At 48.2% G+C, this 22565-nt stretch overlaps 1 protein-coding gene across 1 annotated transcript; it reads right to left on the bottom strand.

Moving 5' to 3' along the window:
• Positions 1–828: 828 nt before the first annotated feature.
• Positions 829–22551, bottom strand: AMER1 (APC membrane recruitment protein 1). Its single transcript, XM_058291714.1, has 2 exons — positions 22099–22551; positions 829–9045 (listed from the first exon to the last, which is right to left on the bottom strand). Exon 2 carries the CDS (start codon positions 8945–8947, stop codon positions 5570–5572), a length of 3378 nt encoding a protein of 1125 aa, XP_058147697.1. The 5' UTR covers positions 8948–9045; positions 22099–22551; the 3' UTR covers positions 829–5569.
• Between the last annotated feature and the right edge of the window lie 14 nt (positions 22552–22565).

Raw genomic sequence — 22565 nt, 5'->3', positions numbered from 1 at the left:
CTGGGACAGTAATTTCAAACAGCTACTATTTTAGTGCTTCTGGCTTAAAGATAAGAATCAGGAGGACTCAACGAAGTCCCCGCAGTAGGTACCAAATGACCTTGTTGGAAGGGATCCAAAGGTGAGAGTTTAGATTAGAGAAACCAAAGCCCTGAGCACAGTCACCTTCTGATTGGTGGCACAGCCAGATCTTTGTGTGGGTAACAGTAGGTGGCAAGTGATTCCTGTCTATGGTAGGTAACACAGGCCTGGAAACTCAGAAATTACCCCCAGGTAACTGGGCTGTTGCTTTGCTACACCTCTGAAGCCCACTGAATGAGATGCCCTTCAATAAGGGGCAGAAGCCATATCCCACCACACCTCCCCCTTGTCACAGTCCCATGGCTAAATAGGTGGGGCATGCAGCTGCCTAGCCAGCATCTCTGCCCACAGCTTTGAATGAAAGATACCATTCCTGTAACTTAGCCTGACAGTCCCACCATTAGACACATCCTTTTGATTGAGTTATCAGTAGGCAGTCCACATCTTTGCCTTCTGACTGGTGAGATACACTTGCATGAACTGAGGTTAATTTAAGAAGTGCTATCCAGCCCCTGGCAGGGCACAGGGATTTAAGGGGCAGATCTCAGGATGTGGAAAGTATAATGAAAAAAGTTTACCAACCCAGCACATTGACTGTTTCTTCTATTTTCTGGTTTCTGTTTCCCCTACTGGATGCCCCCCCACTCACACTCATCTTGGGTTTCTCAACCTCCCTTTAAGGGAAAACCCAACAACCATAGGTCACAGGCATACTGCTGCAGAACAAACCACAAAAGTGCACTTCAGTGACTGGAGGGTACCTCTTGAGCCCAGAAGTTTATTAGTATTCAGCATAAGGAACATATTTTATTACAAAGAGGCAGTGCATCAAGATGTCAGTGAGAACTAAGAGTGGAGAGGTCACAACCCATGGGATTCTGTGATGCTTTGTGGATGAGGAAGGGGAAGCTCGGGCACACTAGTGGCATTGCTCCCCTTTCTGCACTGGGACAGAAAAAAAAGCTTACATTTGGGGTGAGGATGTACTGCAGTTCCTAACTTCGTCCCTTCTTCCCCACAGCCATTTTATTTAACATGAGCTAAATATGCATTTTCTCCCCCCCGCCCCCCACTCTCACATACAGCAGGGAAAATAAGCAACAATAGTAACAAGAAGAATTAAAGCCCCACCTCTCAACAGACCCAACCTGCACACATATACATGCCATGTGGACTTTCTTCTTTGTGGTGACTGTAGGATGGAAAAGTGGGAGATCAGGCCAGCAAGCCATCACCCTGACAGTCACTGTCCCCAAAGTACCATCCATGAGTGGACTGGAACAAGATGGAGTACAAGGAATGGTGGTGGTGTGGTTCCCCCAAAGCAGCAAGAGGAATCAATGAGTTCCCCAAAGTCTCTGGGCAGATCACAATCAACTGAGCTCTGGAAGTCCCATGCAAGGATTTCCTCCACGAGATGGCCAATTCCTGATAGTTCAAGCATCACTGTCTCACCCAGCTTTTTTTGTGTGTGTGTGTGTGGGGAGTTAAAAGCCCCTGCCCTCCCCACTGGGTAGAGAATGTCCCCAAAATGCTCCTTTGGAGAAAATCAACACTACAAATACCACAACATGGGTATTCTAGTTTCAAAGCAAAAGCACAAGACATAAAGAGGGGGGAAAAGAAAGCCATAAATACTTCTAGAAGGTCTACACATGGAGGATGGGGGGGGGGGTGATGAAAGGAGGGGAAGTTCAACGGGAAAAATTAAAGCCATAAAACGACACATGCCCTGCCAGGTTCCACACGCTTGAGTCACCTGGCATTTGTCTATGGTACCTGCAAATCTTCTGCTGTCCCTATCATGGGGAGAGGAGACAGACAGGAGAGGGGACAGACAGTGTTATACAGTGAGTGTGGGAAGAGGGGAAAAAGGGAGGGCCCTGGGCAGTTGATGCCAGCCCTCTGCACAAGCAGCAGCGATTTTTATGTCATCTTTGTTTTGTTTAAAACTGTAAACAACACCGCTTAAAAATAAAATATATCAGAAAAGAACAATTGATAAACATTATTTTCCATGAATATAAAATGCAAACAATATAAAAATAGATAATTGGCTTTAGATATATATATATATATATATTAAGAACAACTTGGATGCAACATTCTCATGGGTAAACTTGATGTCTCCCCTCTAGCAACTGGGCCCAGGGGCCAAGGGCAGGTGGGGTGGCACTGGAATAGGTGGGAAAGTTGCTGGGAGCAAGACTAGGAGGATATACCCAGTCTCCTGGGGTGTGGGCAACCACTTTCCTCCTTGGTACAGGACTGGGAAGGGATGGAGACTAATGTATTGTCTGAGGAGGCCTGAGGCCTGGTATCCAAGCTGAGTCCAGATAGGCAGGGTAGGTTTTAGCTGGGCCCAAGGCAGGGCTTCCCTTGGCAACTCTGAAGCACCTAAAAACTGGCATTCTGGCCCTGGGAGAGGCCTGCTAGATGGCCTTCTCTTCACCTTCACTGGTACCCCAAGGACTGGTCTCATTTGGGAATTTGCAGGATTAGTGTGGTCTGGCACTAAATAAGCCTGGTGGGTAGCAAGATGAGGACAGCCACCTCCTCCCAAGTCATACCTTCTCTTGGAGTCATATCATCCTATGGGAATATGGTGTTCATCTGGGAACATGGTGTTCATCTGGTCATAGTAGCCTATAGCTCTTTGACTTAATAGGAGGTCGATGGACATGATACAAACACTGTTAGCAGTCCAAGGCAGATTTCTCACCAACTAAGCAGGCATTGACCTATATTTGGAGAAAGGCCTGGAGCTTGGATGGCTTTCCCAGTATTACCTTGAGCTGTCATCACCATGTGTGGCCAGCCAGGTCTTCTTTTCTCCTCTAGGCTACAAATGGGGTTCAGCCATGAACTGCTTGTATCTAGAGTGAGTCTCAAAAGAGACTTCTGCAATTGTGTACCCTGACTGCCCCACATGTGGTGGTGAGAATTGTCCATGGACTGGCCAGCAGGACTTGCATACAATGATGATATCCAAACTGTGAACAGGGGTTCATTTCCAGGGCCTAGTCTGTTGTGTCAGGGCTATGGCGACTCTCCTCAGAGACAGTGCTTCTTGCTGCGCTCCTGCCCCTAAAGGCAGCTCTCAGCCCTTAGCCAAAGATTGACCAACTACTTTTCTTCTTCCCAGATAAGCTGGCAGCTCTTCTCCAGCAAATGCTAGAGGCTGGTGATGGCTCTACTGCCTGCTGTGGCTAGCACAGTCCACACAGACAGGAGTCAAGCTGCTCTGAAGGACAAGCAAACAGAGGAGGCAAGAGGTGTGTTTTCCTCTGTTGTAAAGGCATTTGGTGAGTGGTTAATTCCTGCCAAACAGCAAGGCCAATTGTAGCTCCACCCTCCTGGAGCAGCTTTGGTGGAAAGTCAGACAATTGGAATTTGGGCACCTTTTCCTTGAAATGCTGTGCTTGGGGTGAGGAGAGCCTTCCTCACAATCTTTCATTCTTCAGCTCTAAAATAGATGCGCTTCTTTGCAATGTCAGCCAAAGTCTGCCTGGAGAACTGGCCTAGGTCCCTGAATGACTTGTGTTGGTGTCATGCAAAGTCATGTGGTGCTTCCAGGAGTTCAGCTTCTGCCAACCAGGTCTGCTCTTTACAGGGAGGGACACTGGGCCAAACTCAGTCTGAGAAATCATGACAAAGACCTGCATGGACACATCCCCTAGCCAAAGGGCAATTTGTCCAATCACCTTGACCCAGGGGTCAATAGTATCTGTTCCCAAGCAAACTTGCCATATCTCAGGAATGGCAAGAGACTTGCTGACCTCTTGACAGGCATGGAGATGGGTGTGGGGTGGGGAAAGGGGCAGGGGGAAAGAATTATAATTTAGGTCAACACATCCAGGGGAAAAAAAAGTTCCAAATGCCATTTTCAATAAAGAAATTTGAGAAGAACCCTTTTGTATTGGTGACTAATGAGAGATTAAGCCTGGAAAGATTAACATTTTACAATGTCTTCCTGACAGCAAGCTCTTCCCTGCCATTATTTCCAACCTAGTTTAACATGAAAACTGCATTAATACAAGAGAAAGAGGGGTCTCAATCATTCCATAGATGGCTGCAACTGTTATGCAAATTAGAATCCTGCAGCTTGGCAGATTGAAGGTGGGTCACGGTTTTTCTTCTCAAGAAGCCTAGTCTTTTGATCATGCTAAGGACATGGCTAATTGGAAAATGCAGCTCTTTAGAGAGCCCAGAACAGCATCCAAGATGCCTTTGGTATCCTATCTCAGGAGTGCACCCAGTCATCAGCCAGGCAAGCCTGGAGCCTCTTTAGAACATCCAAATCAAGGGGCGGGAAAGGCTTAGGGAACTTTTTGTTTGAGGAAGAGTAGTTTCCCCTTCTAAGAACCTAGGTTGCCTTGAGCTCCTCAAAATCTAAAATCCCCTCTCCTGCTGGGAACAAATGGCTCTCCTTTTTTCATCCTTCCCTGACATGCCCTCCTCCCCACCCCCCAAAAAAACCCAACTCCTACAGCCAAGCCTAATTTAGGCTGATTCTCTTCCTGTATCTCAATTAAAAGAACATGTTCCTTATGATGAGAATATGAAAAATTCATTTGGAAGGAAAAAAACTGAAATTCAAAAGCATCTGCAACTCAGACAGTCACAGGTGCTTGCTTAAGAGAGGAAGAAGGAAAAATGTGGTGATTCCAGAGCGCAAGAATCTAAGGCAGTGTCCTTGGTAGAACTTTGTTTTGTCTTCTGTTGGAAACTGGAAAACTTTGATCACTCCACTAAGGGGATTATTGTTTTTGTCTTCAACCTAAGCTATGGCAGGCCAGGTTAAAAGGCCCCCACCTGGTTATGAGGCCAAACTCCACAGCAATAGACAGTGAGACACATGCTACTTGATTCTAAGGACAGTTAGCTGGGACAAATTACAGTCAACTGATGTAATGGTAAAAGCTATGCCAAGGCCAAGGAAGTGGGGGTGGGAAGATCTGTATCACAATTTCACATTGTTAAGAGCAAACAAGTTCCTCGACCCCTAATAGAAGGCAGTGCCCATACAAACCAAGTTGCTCATTAGTGGTTCACCATTCATTGTGGGCGTTGAGGGATGGGGGTAGGAAGGGTGTGCTAAGGGTTCAGCCTGTGTCAAGGATGCATGCTATATACATAATCACTAACTTGGCAACCAGAATAGGCACAAAATACAGCATCCCAAACCCTGTGTGGGTCACATGAAAAAATTCCAAAAGCAAAAACAGGAGCATAGCAGCAGCAGCATCAACAGTAGCCTCCCTGGACAGGTGTAATTGAGCTGGACAGATGTAATTTAGCTGAACATGGCTACAGATGGCAGAAAGGGGAAGCGGGAAAACAACAGTAAAAACTCATAAGAGCTTTCCTTGGCCAAAAGGATTTTCAATTTAAACAATAACCCCCACCCCACCCCACCCCCCTCTGCCCAACCCCTGACCCTATTTGCATGCTCAGACCCCATCACCCCATCCAGAATTGCTGATGACTACTCTGCTAGGTGTCCATTCATGGCAGTGGAGGGGAGAGAGGCCCTCTGTTCAGCCCTCTCCTTTGACAGGTCAAGGTCAGAAACTTTATAGTGAATGGACTGAAGCTGAGGGGTCTCAGGCTGGACCCTGGGCAGCTGGTGGTTGCCATGGGTGATGCCCACAGGCTTGGTCTGGGGCAGTGGGCTGGGGATGAAGCCCCCAGAACTAGAGGAGCAACTGGGCTCATTCACAGGCAGGAGCACATCTTGAGGCCTGGCTCTCACATTCTGGGAGGCCTGTGGCTGAGGGTTATAGCAAGGCCCCATGGGCAGGGGAAGATGTGAAGGACGAGCTAGCTGAGGCCCTGTCTTTTGGAATGCATTTGGCTTTGGCCCTGGTACTGGCAGTGACATTGACATGGCCATAGGAGGTAAGCAACAGGCTGCCTGCCCATATGGAAACTGGATGGAAGGCCCATCCAACTTGCTGGGGCTTACCCAGGTAGGGCCTGGCCCCACTGGGAAGGGACAGGGGGCCCAAGTAGGCCAATCATAAGCCCCTGGGGGCTCAGTATAGAGGGACAGGGGACTGTCTCGATTCCATTCTTCATCCTCTTCTTCATCTGAATCTTCCTGCTCTGCCTGAAGCTCATCAGACTCCACGTAGCCCTGGCTTAGGTGAGAATTGGAGAGCCCTAGTTCCAGAGTCTCTGCAGTGTCGAGAGAGCGGCTTCTCCTGTTGAGAGCCATGGCTGCAGGTGGAGGCCGAGGGTGCATGCCAGGCAGCCCCAAGTATCGAGGGAGGCTGCTCACACCCCAGGGAAGGCCTTGGTAGAATCGGTTGCGGTAGTTGCTAAAGGTGTGTTTGTGGTAATAACCCATCTCAAAAGCTTCCAAGGAGGCTGCAAGTACTTCATCATTGTGGAACTCAGGATTCTCTTCGCACTCACCTTCCCCATCCCGTTCCACATCAGCAATGTCAAAGGTCACCATGGGAGGCAGTTCAGGGAGGTTTTGAGTGAAGGAAGAGTCAGAGTCAGAGCTGCAGGACATGCTGGAGAACAGGTTCACACTGCTGGTGAATTCTACCAGGGCCTGTGAGAAACTCACAGTGGCACTCCCTTCTTTCTCAATCCCCTCTTCCTCTGACTCCTCAGGGGGTGAGTAAGTAGGGTAGACCCTCCTAGGCAACCCTCCGAAGTTTGCTTCTTGCATGTCTGGCTCAAACATGGCATCACTCTGGAAGAGCTGCATCAGGCAGGTATTTTGGTCTTTTTTGGAGCAGGTTCCCTCAAAACGCTTCTCCAAAGGACGGAAGTCCCTCCAGTCTGGCTTGCTGCTTGCAGTGGTGGGGAAAGCTGAGGTGGTTCCACGGTAGGAAGCCTGAGAGGCCCCTGACACCCCTGCCACCAGGCCCATCACTGATGGGCCTAAGGGCCGCATCTGATACTCCATGATGGGATTCTTTTGCTGGATCTGGGCCTCTCGAACGTGATTTTCTCGGGCCCAAGCCTCTCTGGCATGGGCCTCCTTCGTATAGACCTCTCGGGCTCGGGCCTCTCTGGCATGAACTTCCTGGGCGTGAGCCTCTTGGACATAGATCTCCCTGGTGTGTGCCTCCCTGGCATGAGCCTCTCGAGCATGTGCCTCCCAGGCCTCTCGGGCTTCAAGCTGCTCCCGCCGAAGCTCCCAATACAATAACTGTTTCTGGATGGTCACTAGCCGTTCTTCCTCTGTCTCCATTGCCCCAGGTGGCCGGGAAGAAGAGAAGGGTTCAAAGTCCAAGAAGCGGTCAAACATCTCAGAGCTGCAACCATGCAGGTCATAAAGGCAGTCGTCCCCAGGTGGGGAGTTCTCAAGACTGTCAACTGGCTCATAGAACTCATACAGGGCATCTCCACTGTAACTGTCTCGGGGTAGGCAATCCTTGTGGATAAGCCCCAGGGCCTCACCTGAGTCATCTTCAAATCCAGGAGTAGTGGAGTCATAATAACCTTCATCACTGTTGGGAGCAGACTCTTGCTGGTCACTCTGAGGAGTCAAAAGGTCCCCAGAGGCTAGGCCAGGATATGACTGAACTGGGTCGAGGAGCATGTAGTTGTGGTGGCTTGGGGATGTAGTAGAATGGTAGCCCAGGTTCAGGCTAGGCCTTGGGTACATCTGGGCACTTGCCCACAGATACTCTAAGTCATCTTCTTCCTCTTCCTTTACCTCCTCTTCTTCCTCCTCTAACTCCACCTCCTCTTCCTCATCTTCTTCCTCGTCATCATCATCATCTGGCAAAGCCATCTCCTCCCCACCTCCTTGGTAGGTCACTAAACAGGAACTGCGCTTGGTTCCATCTCGATTGGCTCTCTGGCCTCCAGAGGCCATGCTGTCTGTCATGCTGTCCATATCCTGCTCTGCTATGATGTCCCCACAACCTGTCAGTGAATCAAAGCTTTTCAGGGATGTGACATCCCCAAACAGGAGGCTCAGCTGGTCCCCCACAGGGCCACTAGGTAGATTTACCTCTCCTACCACTACTTTCTCCCCTGTTTCTGGGCTGTGGCACTCCTCTGGGCTACTGGCTTTAGAAGCAGGCTTGGGTTGCAGGAGTGCTGAGGCACAGGCCTCTTTGGATTTTTCTGGATCTTTATAGGCTGTCTTCGCTGTAGCTGGTAGAGAAGGGTCTGGTGGTTGAGAAACTTTTGGCTCAGGAGCATCCAGGGGTTTGGCATCTTCCTTGTTTGGGGGTTGGAGGGTATCATCAGAGTGAAGCAGAGGGGCTGAGCTTACATGCTCATGAGACTTTGTTCTGGCCCCCTCAGGTCCTTTGGCCCCTGCCTCATTTTGCTCAGTTTCTGCGACTTTGCTCTTCCGGTAACGGCGGATACTGCTAAAAAAGCCTTTCAGGCCTTTCTTTGGCTTGGCGACAGAGAGAACCTTCTCAGCCCCAGCCTTTTCTGTGGTTCCAGCCACAAACATCTTGTATCTGGAGCCTGTCTCCAAAGCCCCATAGGCACTCTGGGAGCTTGGGAGTTGGCAGGATGAGTCAGGCAAAGGTAGCAAGAGGTCAGTTCCTTCACTGGCAACATCTTCAGAGTCACAGGCTGTCTCACTCAGGCCATCATGGGTCTTGCTCTTGCTGAAACCCTTCTTGGAGTTGCCTTTCCCAGAACCTTTGTTTCGTCCCCCTCCTAGGAAACTAGGCAGGGTACAGATACCCTTCTTGCCACCAAAGAGTTTCATGGCAGTTTTCTTTAGTCTACCTGGGCCAGAGGAGGGCAGCTCTGACACTGGTCTTCCCTGCTCTGCTGCCTTGTGCTTGGCTCCTTTCTCTGTCCCTTGGCCTTGGATGGTTCCAGAGGCTGCTGCTCCTTTGGCCTGGGAAGCATCATCCTTTTGGGTTTCCATGGTGATAAAGAAAACTCGAGTATGTTCCACTGGAAATGCAGCCTCAGGCTTCCCAGCACTATTAAAACATCATAAGTCAGGAAGCATCATAGTTGGATCTGGAAGATAAGAGAGAGACAAAGACAGAGAAATGGATACTGGTAAGCAAGTATCCAGTTGGATATGTTTTTACAGTTGTCTGTGGTCTCAGGCTTGAGTGAAACCAGTAAGAAAGTAAGGGAAAATGTGAGGAAAATTTTTTTATTCCATATGCTTGACTTGCTGCGACAGCTTCCTTTAGGCCTTTGGGTGGCAAAGCTTACACTGAGCAACAGACAGCTGTTGCCCTAACCCCTTTGCTGAGTCTACTCCATTCCAGTCACTCTGTATGTACCAGGAAGTATCAGACAGGATGAACTGCTGATGTGCAAAAGACCCATTGGAAGGGATTACAGAAGGGGACAAGGTAGGGAGGGGCAGGGAAGGAGGGAGGGAAGTCAGCTCTGACATCATAGAATTGTTAAAAGGCATCTGGGGAAATAACTTACTGAGTACTCCTGGCTCTCCCACTTACAGGCTTCAATTTCAAATTGACATTTTGCTGACCTGAATTATCACCTCCTCCCCACAGGATCCTTACATTGCTCATGGAACCATGCTCAGACCTTCAGAACCCCTGAGTAGGAGCCTCACAGTCTTGGGCTACAATCCAAGATCAGCCAAGGTAGCATGGTAGCCTCAGGCAAGCCACTTAAACTCTCTGAGCTTCAGTCCATCCGAGGGGCCTACCAATACCTACCCTTCCTAAGGGTTTATGTAATGAGTGGGTCTAGGACAAATTCTGTTAACTGTCCTGCTGAAAAAGGACTTTAATGTGGTCCTGGGCAACTGAAACCTCCAAATTCCACTTTATAACCATGAGGCAGGCTGTTAAGCCACCACTCCCCTCCTTATTTTGGTCCTGTCTATGTCCTTATCTAGTCAGGGAATTCCTTGAATGTATGAATCTAATTGTCGTGGAAACCAATCACAGGGCTGATATACCTACCAGCTGCTCTGGGGACCACAGTGTGCTTTCCTACATGATTCACTGGGAGATAGATATTCAACAGATATTTAAATAAATAAACTAGATCTAGCCTCCCAATCCTCCAAACATCCAAATGCCACAAAGATAGAATAAAAAAAAGAGCTAGCTACCACACACTCCAACACATCCCCCCTCTCCACATTGGCAGCTGTCTCAGTGACCAGCCCCTGAAACCCAAAGACCCCTCTCTGGGAAGTTCCTCACCATTGTGTACCCTTTCTGTAGCATAGCCACCAGAAGACAGGAGGAACTAGGGTGGTGAAAGGAGGCAGAACAGCTGCTGGGAGCCAGACAGAGGCAAACACCTCTGTGGTCCCTGGCCAGCACATCAGCTCTGTGATTGGTTGCCAAGGTAATAAGACTCACACATTCACCTGCAGTAGAAGACTGGATTAGCATTAGGGTTGGAAAGAGGCTGGCAGCTCACACCCTAGCCTCTGACCTCATTAGAAGAGACCTTTCTGGAAACCCTAATACTGCCTCAAGAATATTAGTTTTGTGCCTTGTGTCTTGCTTGGCTTGACACTTGAATCATCAGTGTGATTCAAGCTTCAATAAAGAGCACTCTGCAGAACTAAATATTAAAATTGGAGCAAAATAATGGCTATTTATCCAGAAAAGGAAAAAGGGATAAAGCTTATCTGATCCCCTCTGCAGAGACCTGCATTGTCATTTACTCAGGTTAGGGGTTTTTCTGCATGGGTCACATTTTTACCTGACAGTGTTGAGAATAGTTTAGTCCAACTCAGGCTAGCAAATGACAAACCTACAATGGACAGCCCTCCCAACATATAATCACATAAACACAATCATATAAACACACATAATCACCCAGAGTTCTCTGTCCAGTGGTCTGATGGGAAAAGCAGACTTAACATCTAACTAAATCCCCTACTTTACACAACATAGATATTTTTTACCCCAGCCCCAAAATTACTGGTAGGGTTGTTATAATGGTTCTGCAAGTATGGTGGAGTTGTTTGTGCAGTTGTATTCCCTTCTGTGGAATTCTGTGCTCAGTCTTTCAGTGCAGGCCAAGAATGGGAAACCCCAGGTCCTTGCTTTTAGGGAGTTCATAGGCTATCTGAAGGCACAATGTGATGCAGACCTTAAAGAACAGTACTCATTATTTCTTAAGCTGGATGGTAGAGTATCATTATTTATACCTTGTTAACATATATCTCAGGATAAATCTGAAAAGTAAAAGGACACTCATCTTACTGGGCTCAGAAAAGCTCCCTTGAAAAGGGAGCATTCAAGCTGGGCCTTGTCAGACAGAAGAAAATGGAAATGGCAATGATTTATGGTGGGTGAAATTAGTTAAGTGTGATGTGGTATTGAGGAAGACCCAAGGGCCAAGTAAAAAACTTCATGGGTCTAGACATCCTTGTGAATCAAAGGCCGATTTGTCCTGCTGGGTTTGGACTGGACCTTCTTGGTAATAGAGGAATTAGACAAATAGAATCATAAAGAGGACCTGTTTCAGAGCCTTGTTGCCCCAGTTGGCCTTCCTTACCATTGTTCCTGTCTTCCATTGAGATGGAGTCCAGCCTACTACCCTCTATATCACCCTTCTCCTGTCATAAGCAGCTGCAATGTGTCATGGAAGGAGCTGTGGGCCACTGGGCTTGAGGCTCAGGCCATGCTAGTGTCTTGTCTGCCAAGAGACACTGAACAGGCTAGGCACCACCCTGAGCTTCAGGTACTTGTGAAATGGAGATCAAAATAGCTATTCTACCTATCCTCCCACCTCCCCCAATCTGCAATGTTGTAATGATTAGATGAGATAATGGACAACAAAAGTTCAATGTAAATAAGGATTGGCATTATTGTTATTATTACCCCCTTCCAGGTCAGATACCAGTTTCTTAAGAAGCAGCAGACCATGTATAAAATGCTGTTCATTTGGGAATTCCTTTCACTGTAGGGAGCCTGAGGGATGAAAAGTCAGGTATGAGGGGATTTTAAAGATGTGTGTGTGTGAGTTTATACAAAGTCTTCTAATGAAGGAAAGTTTTAAAAACTCTCAATGCACATGATGTGTATGTGTGTTTGTGTGTGTGTGTGTGTGTGGGGGTGGTAGTGAAGGAGGTGGGGTTGTGTTCCCAGAACTGAGATTCTCTCCTCTCAGCTTCAGGTTCTCTTTCTACTAAGGCCCAGGGTCATCTTTGCTAATAAGAATCAGCCACCACACCAGAGAAATGAGAGTCTACAACTGCAAGCAGGAGAATCCCATCCACCTGCCATGTGGAATCTAAACCCCCTCTCGATTTAGAGGTGGAGTGGACATCGCCATCCCATCGTCCACAGGATGGATGAATAAAATATGGATTAGAGTGAACTTACTGGTATTCTACTATAGAATTATTGTGACTTCAGTGATGGAAGAAACTGTATCATTGATGTGGAGACAGTGGCCATGGGAATTGCTGAGGGCAGGGAGAGGGAAGAAGAGGTGTGAAGTGGGGGAATTTTCAAGACTTGGAGTTGTCCTAAATGATATTGCAGGACATTATATATCCTGCAATAACCCACTGAATGGACTGGGAGAGAGTGTAAACTACAACGTAAACTATAATCCATGCTGTGTAGCAGTGTTCCAAAATGTATTCATCAAATGCAATGAATATGCTACACTGATGAAACAGGTTGTTGACGTGGGAGGAGGGGGGGTGTGGGGAGTGGGGGTATATGGGAACCTTATATATATATTTATATATATATATATATTTAAAGATATATTTATTTCTCTCCCCTTCCTCGTCCCCCTGCCAGTTGTCTGCTCTGTGTCCATTTGCTGTGTGTTCTTCTGTATCTGCTTGTATTCTTGTTAGGGGCACCAGGGATCTGTGTCTCTTTTTGTTGCATCATCTTGCTGTGTCAGCTCTCCGTGTGTGCAGCACCACTCCCGGGCAGGCTGCACTTTTTTCGCACTGGGCGGCTCTCCTTATGGGGCACACTCCTTGCACATGGAGCTCCCCTACAAAGGGGACACCTCTGCGTGGCACGGCACTCCTTGCACGCATCAGCACTGCGCATGGGCCAGCTCATCACACGGGTCAAGAGGCCCTAGGTTTGAACCCTGGACCTCTCATGTGGTAGGCAAATGCTCTATCCATTGAGCCAAATCTGTGTCCCTTATATTTTTTAATGTAACGTTTTGTGATCTATGTATCTTTTAAAAAAAGATCATAAAAAATAAATAAAAAAAATAAGACATGAAATTGGGTTCATATGGAAACAGGGATAACCCTTGAAACAATATGTTAAGTGAAATTAGGCAGACAAAAAAAAGACAAGTATTGCATGATCTCATATGAACTATAATAAATAAAAGAATAAATTCATGGAGTTATAACCTAGGTTATTAGGAGATAAGAGGAGGGCTGAGAAGGTGTCTTGATATTTAATATATGTGGAAATTTTTAATTAACTTGATTGTAAATGTGTGGAAATGGAAAGAATTGATGGTAACACATTATAGTAAGTAGAACTAATACAGCTGGTCTATAAATGGGATTGTGGCTGAAAAGGCTAGTCTAGGGATGTAAATGTCAATTGAAAGAAAGTTAGAGAATAATTTAGGGACTGAATAAATACAGGGACCCCAGAGATGAATGAGAATTTCGGTTAATTGTGCTAATGAAAGAATGTCCTTCTATGAAGTAGAAAAAATGTACATTACTCTTTCAAGGTGGTAAAATGTGGAGAAGCATGAGAAAATGCAATAAATGTAACTTATGGACTATGGTTTGCAGCAATACTGTAATATTCTTGCGTCAATGTCAAAGAGGTACTGTGTTACTAATAGGGGAGTATGGGGGAAAATACACCAAATGTATACTATAACCCATAGTTAGTGGTAATAGTCTGATATTATCTCATAATCTGTAACAAGTGTTCCAAAACAGTGTAGTATGTTGGTGTAGGGGTATTGTATGAGAAAACATGTTCGTAGTTGTTTTGTAAGTTCACGTGTATAACATAAATATTTTTAAAATTCTAAAAAAAAAAAAAAGAATCAGCCTTGATACTGTGCTGTCTCCCAGCCTCCTGCCTTGCCCTTCCAAGGGTCATGTCCTTGCATAGCTACTCATAGTGTCTCTGCTTGCATCCCCCAAGACACTGGGAAGAAGGTGGAATGGGTCATCCATAGTTGACCACCATCTAGCCTAGCCCCACCTAGCCACCTCTGGCCCAGGTCCCTTCTCCTCACTTCTTGCCAATACACCAGGTCCCAAAGCTGTCCTCCTAAACAGGTTATGCTTCCTTTACTTGGGCATGCAGAAGTCACTACTCTGTGGTTCTCCTAGGCTGGGACTGACTCCTCTTCAAATCCAGGGCCCCTCAACCCTCAGTTTTCTCAACCAGTGTGTCTGTCTAAACCTCAGGCATACAGGCAGATAAGGAACCCTCTCAGAATGCTGTGGACCCTGGCAGGGGCTCCTTGCTGCAGATGCTGCTTTCATGGGAAGGAGTAGGCTCTGGTGAAAAGTGCTGGGGCCATCCCAGCTCCTAGAGCCAGCCTCAGACCACTCTGGGGCCAATGGAAGGCTGGCTACTAGGGGAAAAACTTCTTTCTCCCCTTCCCTCATAACACAGGACACAAACCTGTCCTTGGGGCCTTCAAGAGGAGCAAACAGCTGCAGCCTGAGCCTTGCACATTCTGTTCAGTCCTAGCTTCCTGGGTCCAGCTCAGCCAGCTTAGAGAAGGCTGAGTTCAGAAAAGGAGAAAGTGTGTGTATTTATGTAGTAGCCCCAGAGGCATGGCCTCAGCCAACATCAGTTCCCCACGCCTATTCCAAGCAGTCTTCTTGGAGGCAGACCAAGTGGGAGTTGGAGGTGGATAAAAAAAGGAATGGTCAGGATGAGGAGTTTGCCCTCAGTCAGCCAGTTCTGCACTGGACTCAGATCTGCCTTGCTGGGAGAAACCTGGTAAGTTATTGAACATGTCTATATCTCAGCTTCCTCAACTGTAAAATGAGGCTATTAAGAGTACCTACCTCTAAAGGCTATTGTAAAGAGCCAAACCAATGTATATAAAGTACCTAATATAATGAATTACATATAAGAGGCACAAAACATTATAGCAACTAGTTTTTATTAATATTCAAACTATAGATGGCCAACTTCTAGCAGTAAAACCACCTCAGATGGGGGTTGGATAGGGTGCTCCTTGGAGCTCTATGGGCCCCTAGGTGAGGAAAATGGTAAATGAGGATGACTGTGTAGTCATCGCACAGGAGGCTTTAGTTGCTCATTCAGCCAACTTTTGATATATAGGGACCCAAAATGTTGCCACGAGCCAGCTACTGGCTAACAGCTCTGTATTATCCAGAAATTTCAACTAGCCAGGCTCCCTAGCCCAGGCCAGAAAGGTAAAAAAAATTCAAACTCAGCTAAAAGTACCAACATCAAAGAAAATGCAAACCAACAGACATCCTTCACTCACCCAGGGCACTCACTAATTTATAAATGCTCTCCACTCCTCCAACCCCCATTTCTACTTCCCAGCAACTACAGGAGGGGGGTGTGTGGGGGGGTGGTAAGTCCTTGTCACAGAGAAAGAAACTGTGCTGGGCATGGGAAAAGATTTGCCCAACATAACAAAGTGAGATGATGACAGAGCCACACTAGTTCCCAGACCTCTTAATCTCAGTCTCATGCCATTCTGCTGCACCGTGCTGGCCCTCAGTCAACAAAGGAAGGGTGAGAATGAGGGCTGTGCAGGTTCTCTTCACACCCACAAAAGGCATCACCACCCTCCTTTCCCACCCCTGTTTCAACTAGCTGAGACTTCTTTGTAGCATTTTCAGTCCTCACTGGCTGCCACTGTTTTGGCCCCACCCAGCACATTCCAGAAAGCCTGCTGACTTTAGAATCCAGGGGCTGCTAACCCAGCTTGTGGATGCTCTTCTCATCAGTAACCCCCAACATCACTCCCAGTGGGTCAGGAACCTCCACTTCCCTTTTCCTTAAGAGATAAGGTTGAGGATCCTGAAAAAGTTTCAAACAGAAACCTGCCAATAAGGATGAATTTAAATAAAATGACCTCTGAGATGATCTGGAACCTGGACTTACCCATTTCTAAAGTCCACAGTCAAGGCCCACTCTCAAAACTCTTTCTTTAGGGCCTGAGGAAGGATTACCTAGCTTGGTACCCTTTGATGAAGCTATGGAAGCTACCAGCAAAGCTCTACCCAAGTTACCCCAGAAGCCACCTTTCCCCCAATTTGTAGCCTTTCCTGCAGAGAGACAACTCTTGATAAGGCATCCCACCAAGCCTAGATGCAATACAGATTCCAAACAAGAGTCCTCTCTCCCTTCCCCCACCACCAGCACCTCAGTTGAGTTGTTCACATCCTCAGCCTTGGGTAATTTATTCTGGCAGGCCTCAGTCTATCCATTCATCTCTCTCAAATGGACCCTCACTCATCTTATGGTCACTATATCTACCACATAGCAGAAGCTCAAAAAATGTTGGTTCAACTGAGTTCTAATTCAGCTGGAGTTTGGCAGCTGAGAATTGAAATATCAGCATCATCTCTTACCAGCTGTGTGGATTTGAGAAAGTGACCTAACCTCTCTGAGACTTAAATATCTCATCTGTAAAATGATGAAAATGTTATCTACCATGCAGGATTGTAGTAAGGATTAGAAATGATAAATGTAAAGGACAAACACTCATTAGGCACCTAGCAGGTGTTCAACAAAGGGTCATTGTGATGGAGCCTCTTGCAGCTACCCTCTCCTTTCCAGTTCTTCAGCTGCCACCCCAAGTCCTCAGAAGATGACACAAGCCTCTTAGCTGAGCTCCCTCTGGTCACTCTCCGCCACAGTGCTGCAATCCCACACCCAGCTTCTCCCCTCCCATCCCATCCATCCTGCACACCCTCACCAGATTCATTTTCTTACAACCCTGATTTCAGGGCATCACTCCTCTACTTACCAAATTATTCTGCATTGCTGACAGGATCCAGACCAAACCCCTTGCCTGACCTTCACCTCTTTTTCTCCCCACATGCTCCTTGCAAGTTTTCCAGCCTCACTTTTCTGCTCCTTGGCTCTAGCCCCAAATAATTCCCAGAGTCACCTTCAGCCAGGGAGATGTAGTTATATAGAACCCTTCTCTCCCTAGAAATGGGCTTTCCTGGTGAGTCTTCTTGATGCCCCAGCTTTCTCCACAGACTGTTCAGGTCCCCTGCCCAGCTTGCCTGGGGCATTGAGGGCTTTAGGAGCCACCAACTTGTCACTCCCCTCTCAGACCCTCAAGCTTTCTTAGAGAGGAATAGATCCAAGGCAGGTACTATGCCTGCATAGTAAGGCTTCCACTCTGTCAATACTAGCACAGAAAGGGTGATAAGCACCATCTCCTCCCCTACCCCAAGTTCAAATGAAGAACAAAAGAGGCATTAACCCCAGGGAAACAGTCAGATAAGGTAGCCAAGGAAAGCCTATGGAGGAAAGGCTGGGCCACGCCAACAAGGGAGATCCCTGACTTTCTTAGTATTCACCACCCTGTACTTACCACACCCTGTGTGGGAGACCAGATAAAGAAACTGAAACTTGAGAAGGGGAGCAGGAGAGAAGACTTAGAGAAATAAGCCTTGAATTGGGGACCAGGAACTTTGGGTTCTGATTCTGAGTCACCAATAACTCTTTCCCTATTCTGGGTCTCAATTTTCCTATCTAGAAATGGGGTATTGAACCAAGGATTCCATTTTCCCAATGTTGCCTTGAGAGGCTTGGGAAAGGATGATCCTGTCCCCAGCTTTCTAGTGGCCTTTGAGTCAGAAGGTAGGGGGCAATGGATTGACTCTGAGTGTCGTAAGCCTCACTGGAAGGCCTAAGTGGCTAGTTGATTAGGCCCGGCCTACCAGTGCAGGACAGAGGTGCACTGTGACTCAGCCTTGCACTTTGCATACATCTCCCAACATTTTATTCTTTCAAATGCACCAGGCTGACCTGTGAATATTTACCATATGTCTAAAGAGGATTTCTAGAGAGCATGGGGACCAGAACTGTCCAGGCCTAGCTCTTTGTCTATCCTGAGAAGAGGTGCAGCCCTCAGCAGGGAAGGCTGAGGAGCACTTGCTGGGGAAAGGGAGGAGAGGAGGAGAGCTGAGGAGCACTAGCTGAAGAAGGGGTTTAAGTATCTGCTTGGAAGTTCAGCAGGGGAAAAAAAAAGCTGTAGGAGATGAAAGTAATGAAAGCTCTGGGACAAGGAATGTAGACCGAAGGGTCAGAAAGGAACCACACGTCTTGCCTCCTACCCTCTCAGCCCCCACCCCAGGCCATTTTCTCCATTGTCCTCATTTCCCCTAATCCCCAAAAGGGAAGTGTGTGTGTGGGGGGGGGGGGGGGGGGAGCAAAGCACACTCACTCAGCTGGTACCTGCACCTCGGCAGTGGTTCTGGTTTTCCTGTCAACCTTGCCAGTGAAACACTTACACATGCACAGGTTTGAAAAATAGGACTATGGAGAGGAGATGAAAGGCTCTGTAATTATTTAATTCAGAGAGCAGAAGTTGGGGGTAGGAGAGAGGGCTTAATGTCTGAAATATCCAATGAATTGTTAAGCAGAAGAGCAATGGTGGCCAGTCGCTCTTAATCTCCCTCCCCTACCTCCAACATACACATATACACACAAGCACACACACACACATACACCATTTATCTATAGTATGAGAGGCTCAGATTAGCTCTGAGAAAGAATTACTGGCAGTATAGGGAGAGATTAATGACCCAGGAATGAATGACAGAGGTAGGATATGAAATACTTCCTCTGGGAACTTTACTTTTACCACCCAGTTCACGCACCTGGACAGGATTTGCAGCAGGAGAATTGATAGAATGATGTTGGGTTTCCCCTCTTCCAGCCTCAGGTAACCTAGCTATAAGAAAGGGGCTGGAAGCTCCTTTCTCCTTCTTTGGTTCTACAAACAAAACTGTGACCTCCCAGTCTCTCTAACATTTCTTTCATTCTGCTATTGCCTGGAACAGTGGAGCAGGGTTGTTCCTCCTGCACACTTTCTGAGAGTGTAAATTTAACAGTTCTTTAGGAATTTTTAACACCTCCACTAGACTAGGAAGGAATCATTAGACTGAAAATTTCCTCCATCTTCTCTCTTTCTGAAACTTTCAGCATCTGACAGGGCTGCAGATCAAGACCAAGAAGCAAGAGAGACATTAAAAGGGAGAGGTCCTCCCACATAGGTGAGTGGTTAATGAGATCTGGGTTGAATGGAGGCTGCTGAAGACAGCTGTATACCATGGAAAGAGTCACAGTCTAAGAAGCAGCAGCCTATCCCTAAATAGCTGTGAGACCTCAACTGTGTGACCTCAAGCAATTCCCTGTTTCTTTTCAGGACTCAGATTTCCATAAGCATAGGGGTCCCAACTGGTGCTCCCTGAAGGCTTGTCCAGCTGAAAGGAAAGGATTCAGTAGAGGCCAGGTGGACTCTTCTCAGTCCCCACTATGCTAGCATTTAGGTTTCAGCTTTCCCTCTGGGAGGATGACATGGTGCAACTTCCCTCTGGAGATTGCTTGCTTCTAACTGTTTCGATATCCAAAGGCAGCCTTTTACCTGACTGACTTGTGGCATGTATCCAATCCCTTTCTAAAATTCTGTTTTTATCATGACATATTTAAACGCAAAAAACAAACAAACAATCCAAAACTCCTCAATCTACAAATCTTTGATGCCCTCCTCCCCTAAATGGATCAGATTCCCATTCTGCAGTCTGGTGTTTGGAAACCCCGTCCCTGAGTCCCAGCCTCCTCTCTACCTCAGAGCCATCTTAACCAGAATCAACTCAGTTACTTCGGGTTGCTTGCCAGCCACCCCTTCCCATTCTAACGTGGACCTCTTATGTTTATGCACTCAATCCTTTGCCTAGCCAAGCCTATACTTTCTGGAAGCTTCCCAGAATGATCCCCACTATATACAATGGGCTCTTGAATCAGCAACCAAAGTTATGTGTAGTTTGGGGTCTAGGTGGTCTGAATCCTGAGCTTCTTGCTGAATGGATACATCATGATATTTTTTCTTGTAGTTGCAACCATTCCCCATACCCATCCTCATTTGGCATACTCAATAAATATCTGAGCCTTGAGTACCATTTATGTTGGCAATTTCATAAGAATTGGCACAAGCACAAGTAGGAGAGGTCAAGGTCTTCTGGAAAGCTCTACAAAGTTAGCAGGTTTTTCTGGAGCATTTATTAACAATTGAAGTATTTGTGGCTGAGGTCCCAGGTTTCATCTACTCCTCTGAGGGATTCAGAGAGAACCAAGACATCCATGATATGGAGAGACAAAAGAAGAGACAAGGAAAATTAATTATAGTCTTCCTCCTAATTATAATTTATGCCCCCAAATGTCAAGGAGACATGGGCATCCCAGAGGAACTCTAAGAAAGAAGAGGTCATCATGGGTTGTAAGAGACAGGCAAAAAAGGCAAGAAGAAATTGGGCCCAGAGCTGGGGCCTAAAAGGGAAGATTTGGATAGGTAAGTGTGAGTGAGTTTGGGTGTGGGATTGTGAGGAGAGCAATAGAGGGCACATACATTTTGTGGTTGCTGGCTTGAGGCAGGGCAGAAGGCAGGCCTAGCCCTGGACTGGAGTTGTCCAGCTATGAGTGAGTGCTTCTATTAGGGTCTAGTCAAGGTGGGAGGTGATTGCAGTATGGTATCTGCTCTCCTGGCCAGTGTTAAGAAGGTCCCCAGGTAACCTTTCCCCAAATGAGGGAGTCACTGGGTCTTATTGCCCCCTCTCAAAGGTGCTGAGGCTTTGCCTGGGCCCCACAGCTGACAGGGTTCTCCACTTTCACAGGTTGGTCAAAGGTCCAAGAAGAGCTTGCCAAACTCTTGGCTTGCTTCCTCTCTCCTGATCCCCAGAAAAGCCTTGAGAGCCCATTGCTGGGGCTCACTAGGGTGTAGTGACTGTGCAATGAGTAGGGCCGAAAGAGGGTTGCTGCTGGACTTTGCTGGAATCCAAGGCCATGGGGCTGGGAGTTCAAAAGCGCACTGCCCTATGTGCTGCTCATGCCTATGACACTGCGGCAGATGGGCAGAACAGCAAAGGGAGGTGTTTGACACCACAGCTCATGCCAAGACCAGCCTGGCCAAGGAGAGTTGTTCTGCAAGGCCAAGCAAGTTGCCGCCTGGGCGCCTGGCAAGCACAACCCTTAAGCCCCCGGGGAGCCCAGGCAGTCAGACCCAGGTGGTCAGTGGTGTCAAAGGTGTCTGCAGCAGACAATGGCTGTGGCCTGGCAGGCTGGGTATTTTAAGAAACTGCAAGGCTGGAGGGTTTAGCTGCTTCTCTGCCTCTCTCACACACACTACAATGCCTGCCCCCTTGGCCTCTGGCATGGAAAGTCCCCCAACCCCCACAACACTTATCGTTGTTTTCAAACGGAGACTGGAAAGAAAAATGCGGTCAGTGCCCTCTGAAGGGAGAGGAGGCGAGGCAAGAGGGTAGACAAAGCGGTCTTGCTGCTCTAACCCAAGGAACAGCTTGAGCTGAAGCTCTAAACCAAGGACCAGGGAGAGTCCCACCGCCAGATGGAGCAGGAGCCAGATGCACCAGGAGGCCCAGGAGGAGGGGGCACAGCTGGTTGGAGTCGCAAGGCCAAGGTTCGGAAGGTAAGTAGGTATCCCACAGGTCCACTGAGCTCCCCCCGGGGGCGGACAGGCAGTGTGGATCCCCCAATCCACGTCAAAGTCAGTCCAGGTCGGGCCCAGGCCAGAGCGCAGGCTTCCGCAGAAAGGAGAGGGAGGAGATGCGCAGGGGAGGGGTGGGGCAGCAGCAGGGCTACTGGGGTGAGCGGTACCCGGGTAACCCAGCTGTTCCAGCAAATCTGCTACAACAAAGCTGCGGAGCTCCCAGCCTACAAATGCACGTCTGGGGGTGCTAAGTGGCAGCGCCCCTCACGGGACCAAGCGGTAGCACGTGCGGGCCCTTCCCCGCCTCCCCCAAGAGCCCAGAGGCACGGCCCAAGCTAGCTCGCCTCACCCCACCCCCCACTTCCCGCGGTTGCAGTCGCCTGGGCCCCAAGGATTCGCTGCCACTCTGCCCCTTACCGGACAGTCCGCCGAACGCGGTCCAAGGAGAGCAGCAAGCGGTCCGGACGCCGACCGGCCCAGCCCTTGGTGCCCTTCCCTGGGCGGCCGGAGTGGAGCACGCGGGACTGCACCCGGCGGCAGGCAGGCGGAGGTTCTTTGCTGCGCGCAAAGCTTACGCGGCCTCGTCCGGCTCCCAGCCCGGGTATTGTCTGCTGCGCCGCCCTGACCGGGGCTGGAGCCTCTGCTGCCGCGGCTGAGAGTGCCACCGCCGCCTTGGCCACCGCTGCTGCTCCTGCCGCCACCACCACGGCTCCAGTCACCTCCGGCACCGACCCCCCTTCCCCAAGCTTTAGGCTGCTCCCCCATACCCCCTCCTCCAAGACTCCAAAGCCACGGGGAGGGGCATCCGCGCTCTGACTGGCAGTCATGTGGCCCAATCGCCACAGTGGGAAGGCGAGCCCTGGCCCACCCCTTGTTTTCCTTTG

This window comes from Dasypus novemcinctus, chromosome X (genome assembly GCF_030445035.2).
Source record: "Dasypus novemcinctus isolate mDasNov1 chromosome X, mDasNov1.1.hap2, whole genome shotgun sequence".
Classification (NCBI taxonomy): Eukaryota; Metazoa; Chordata; class Mammalia; order Cingulata; family Dasypodidae; genus Dasypus; species Dasypus novemcinctus.
This window is presented reverse-complemented; position numbering and strand designations above follow the sequence as displayed.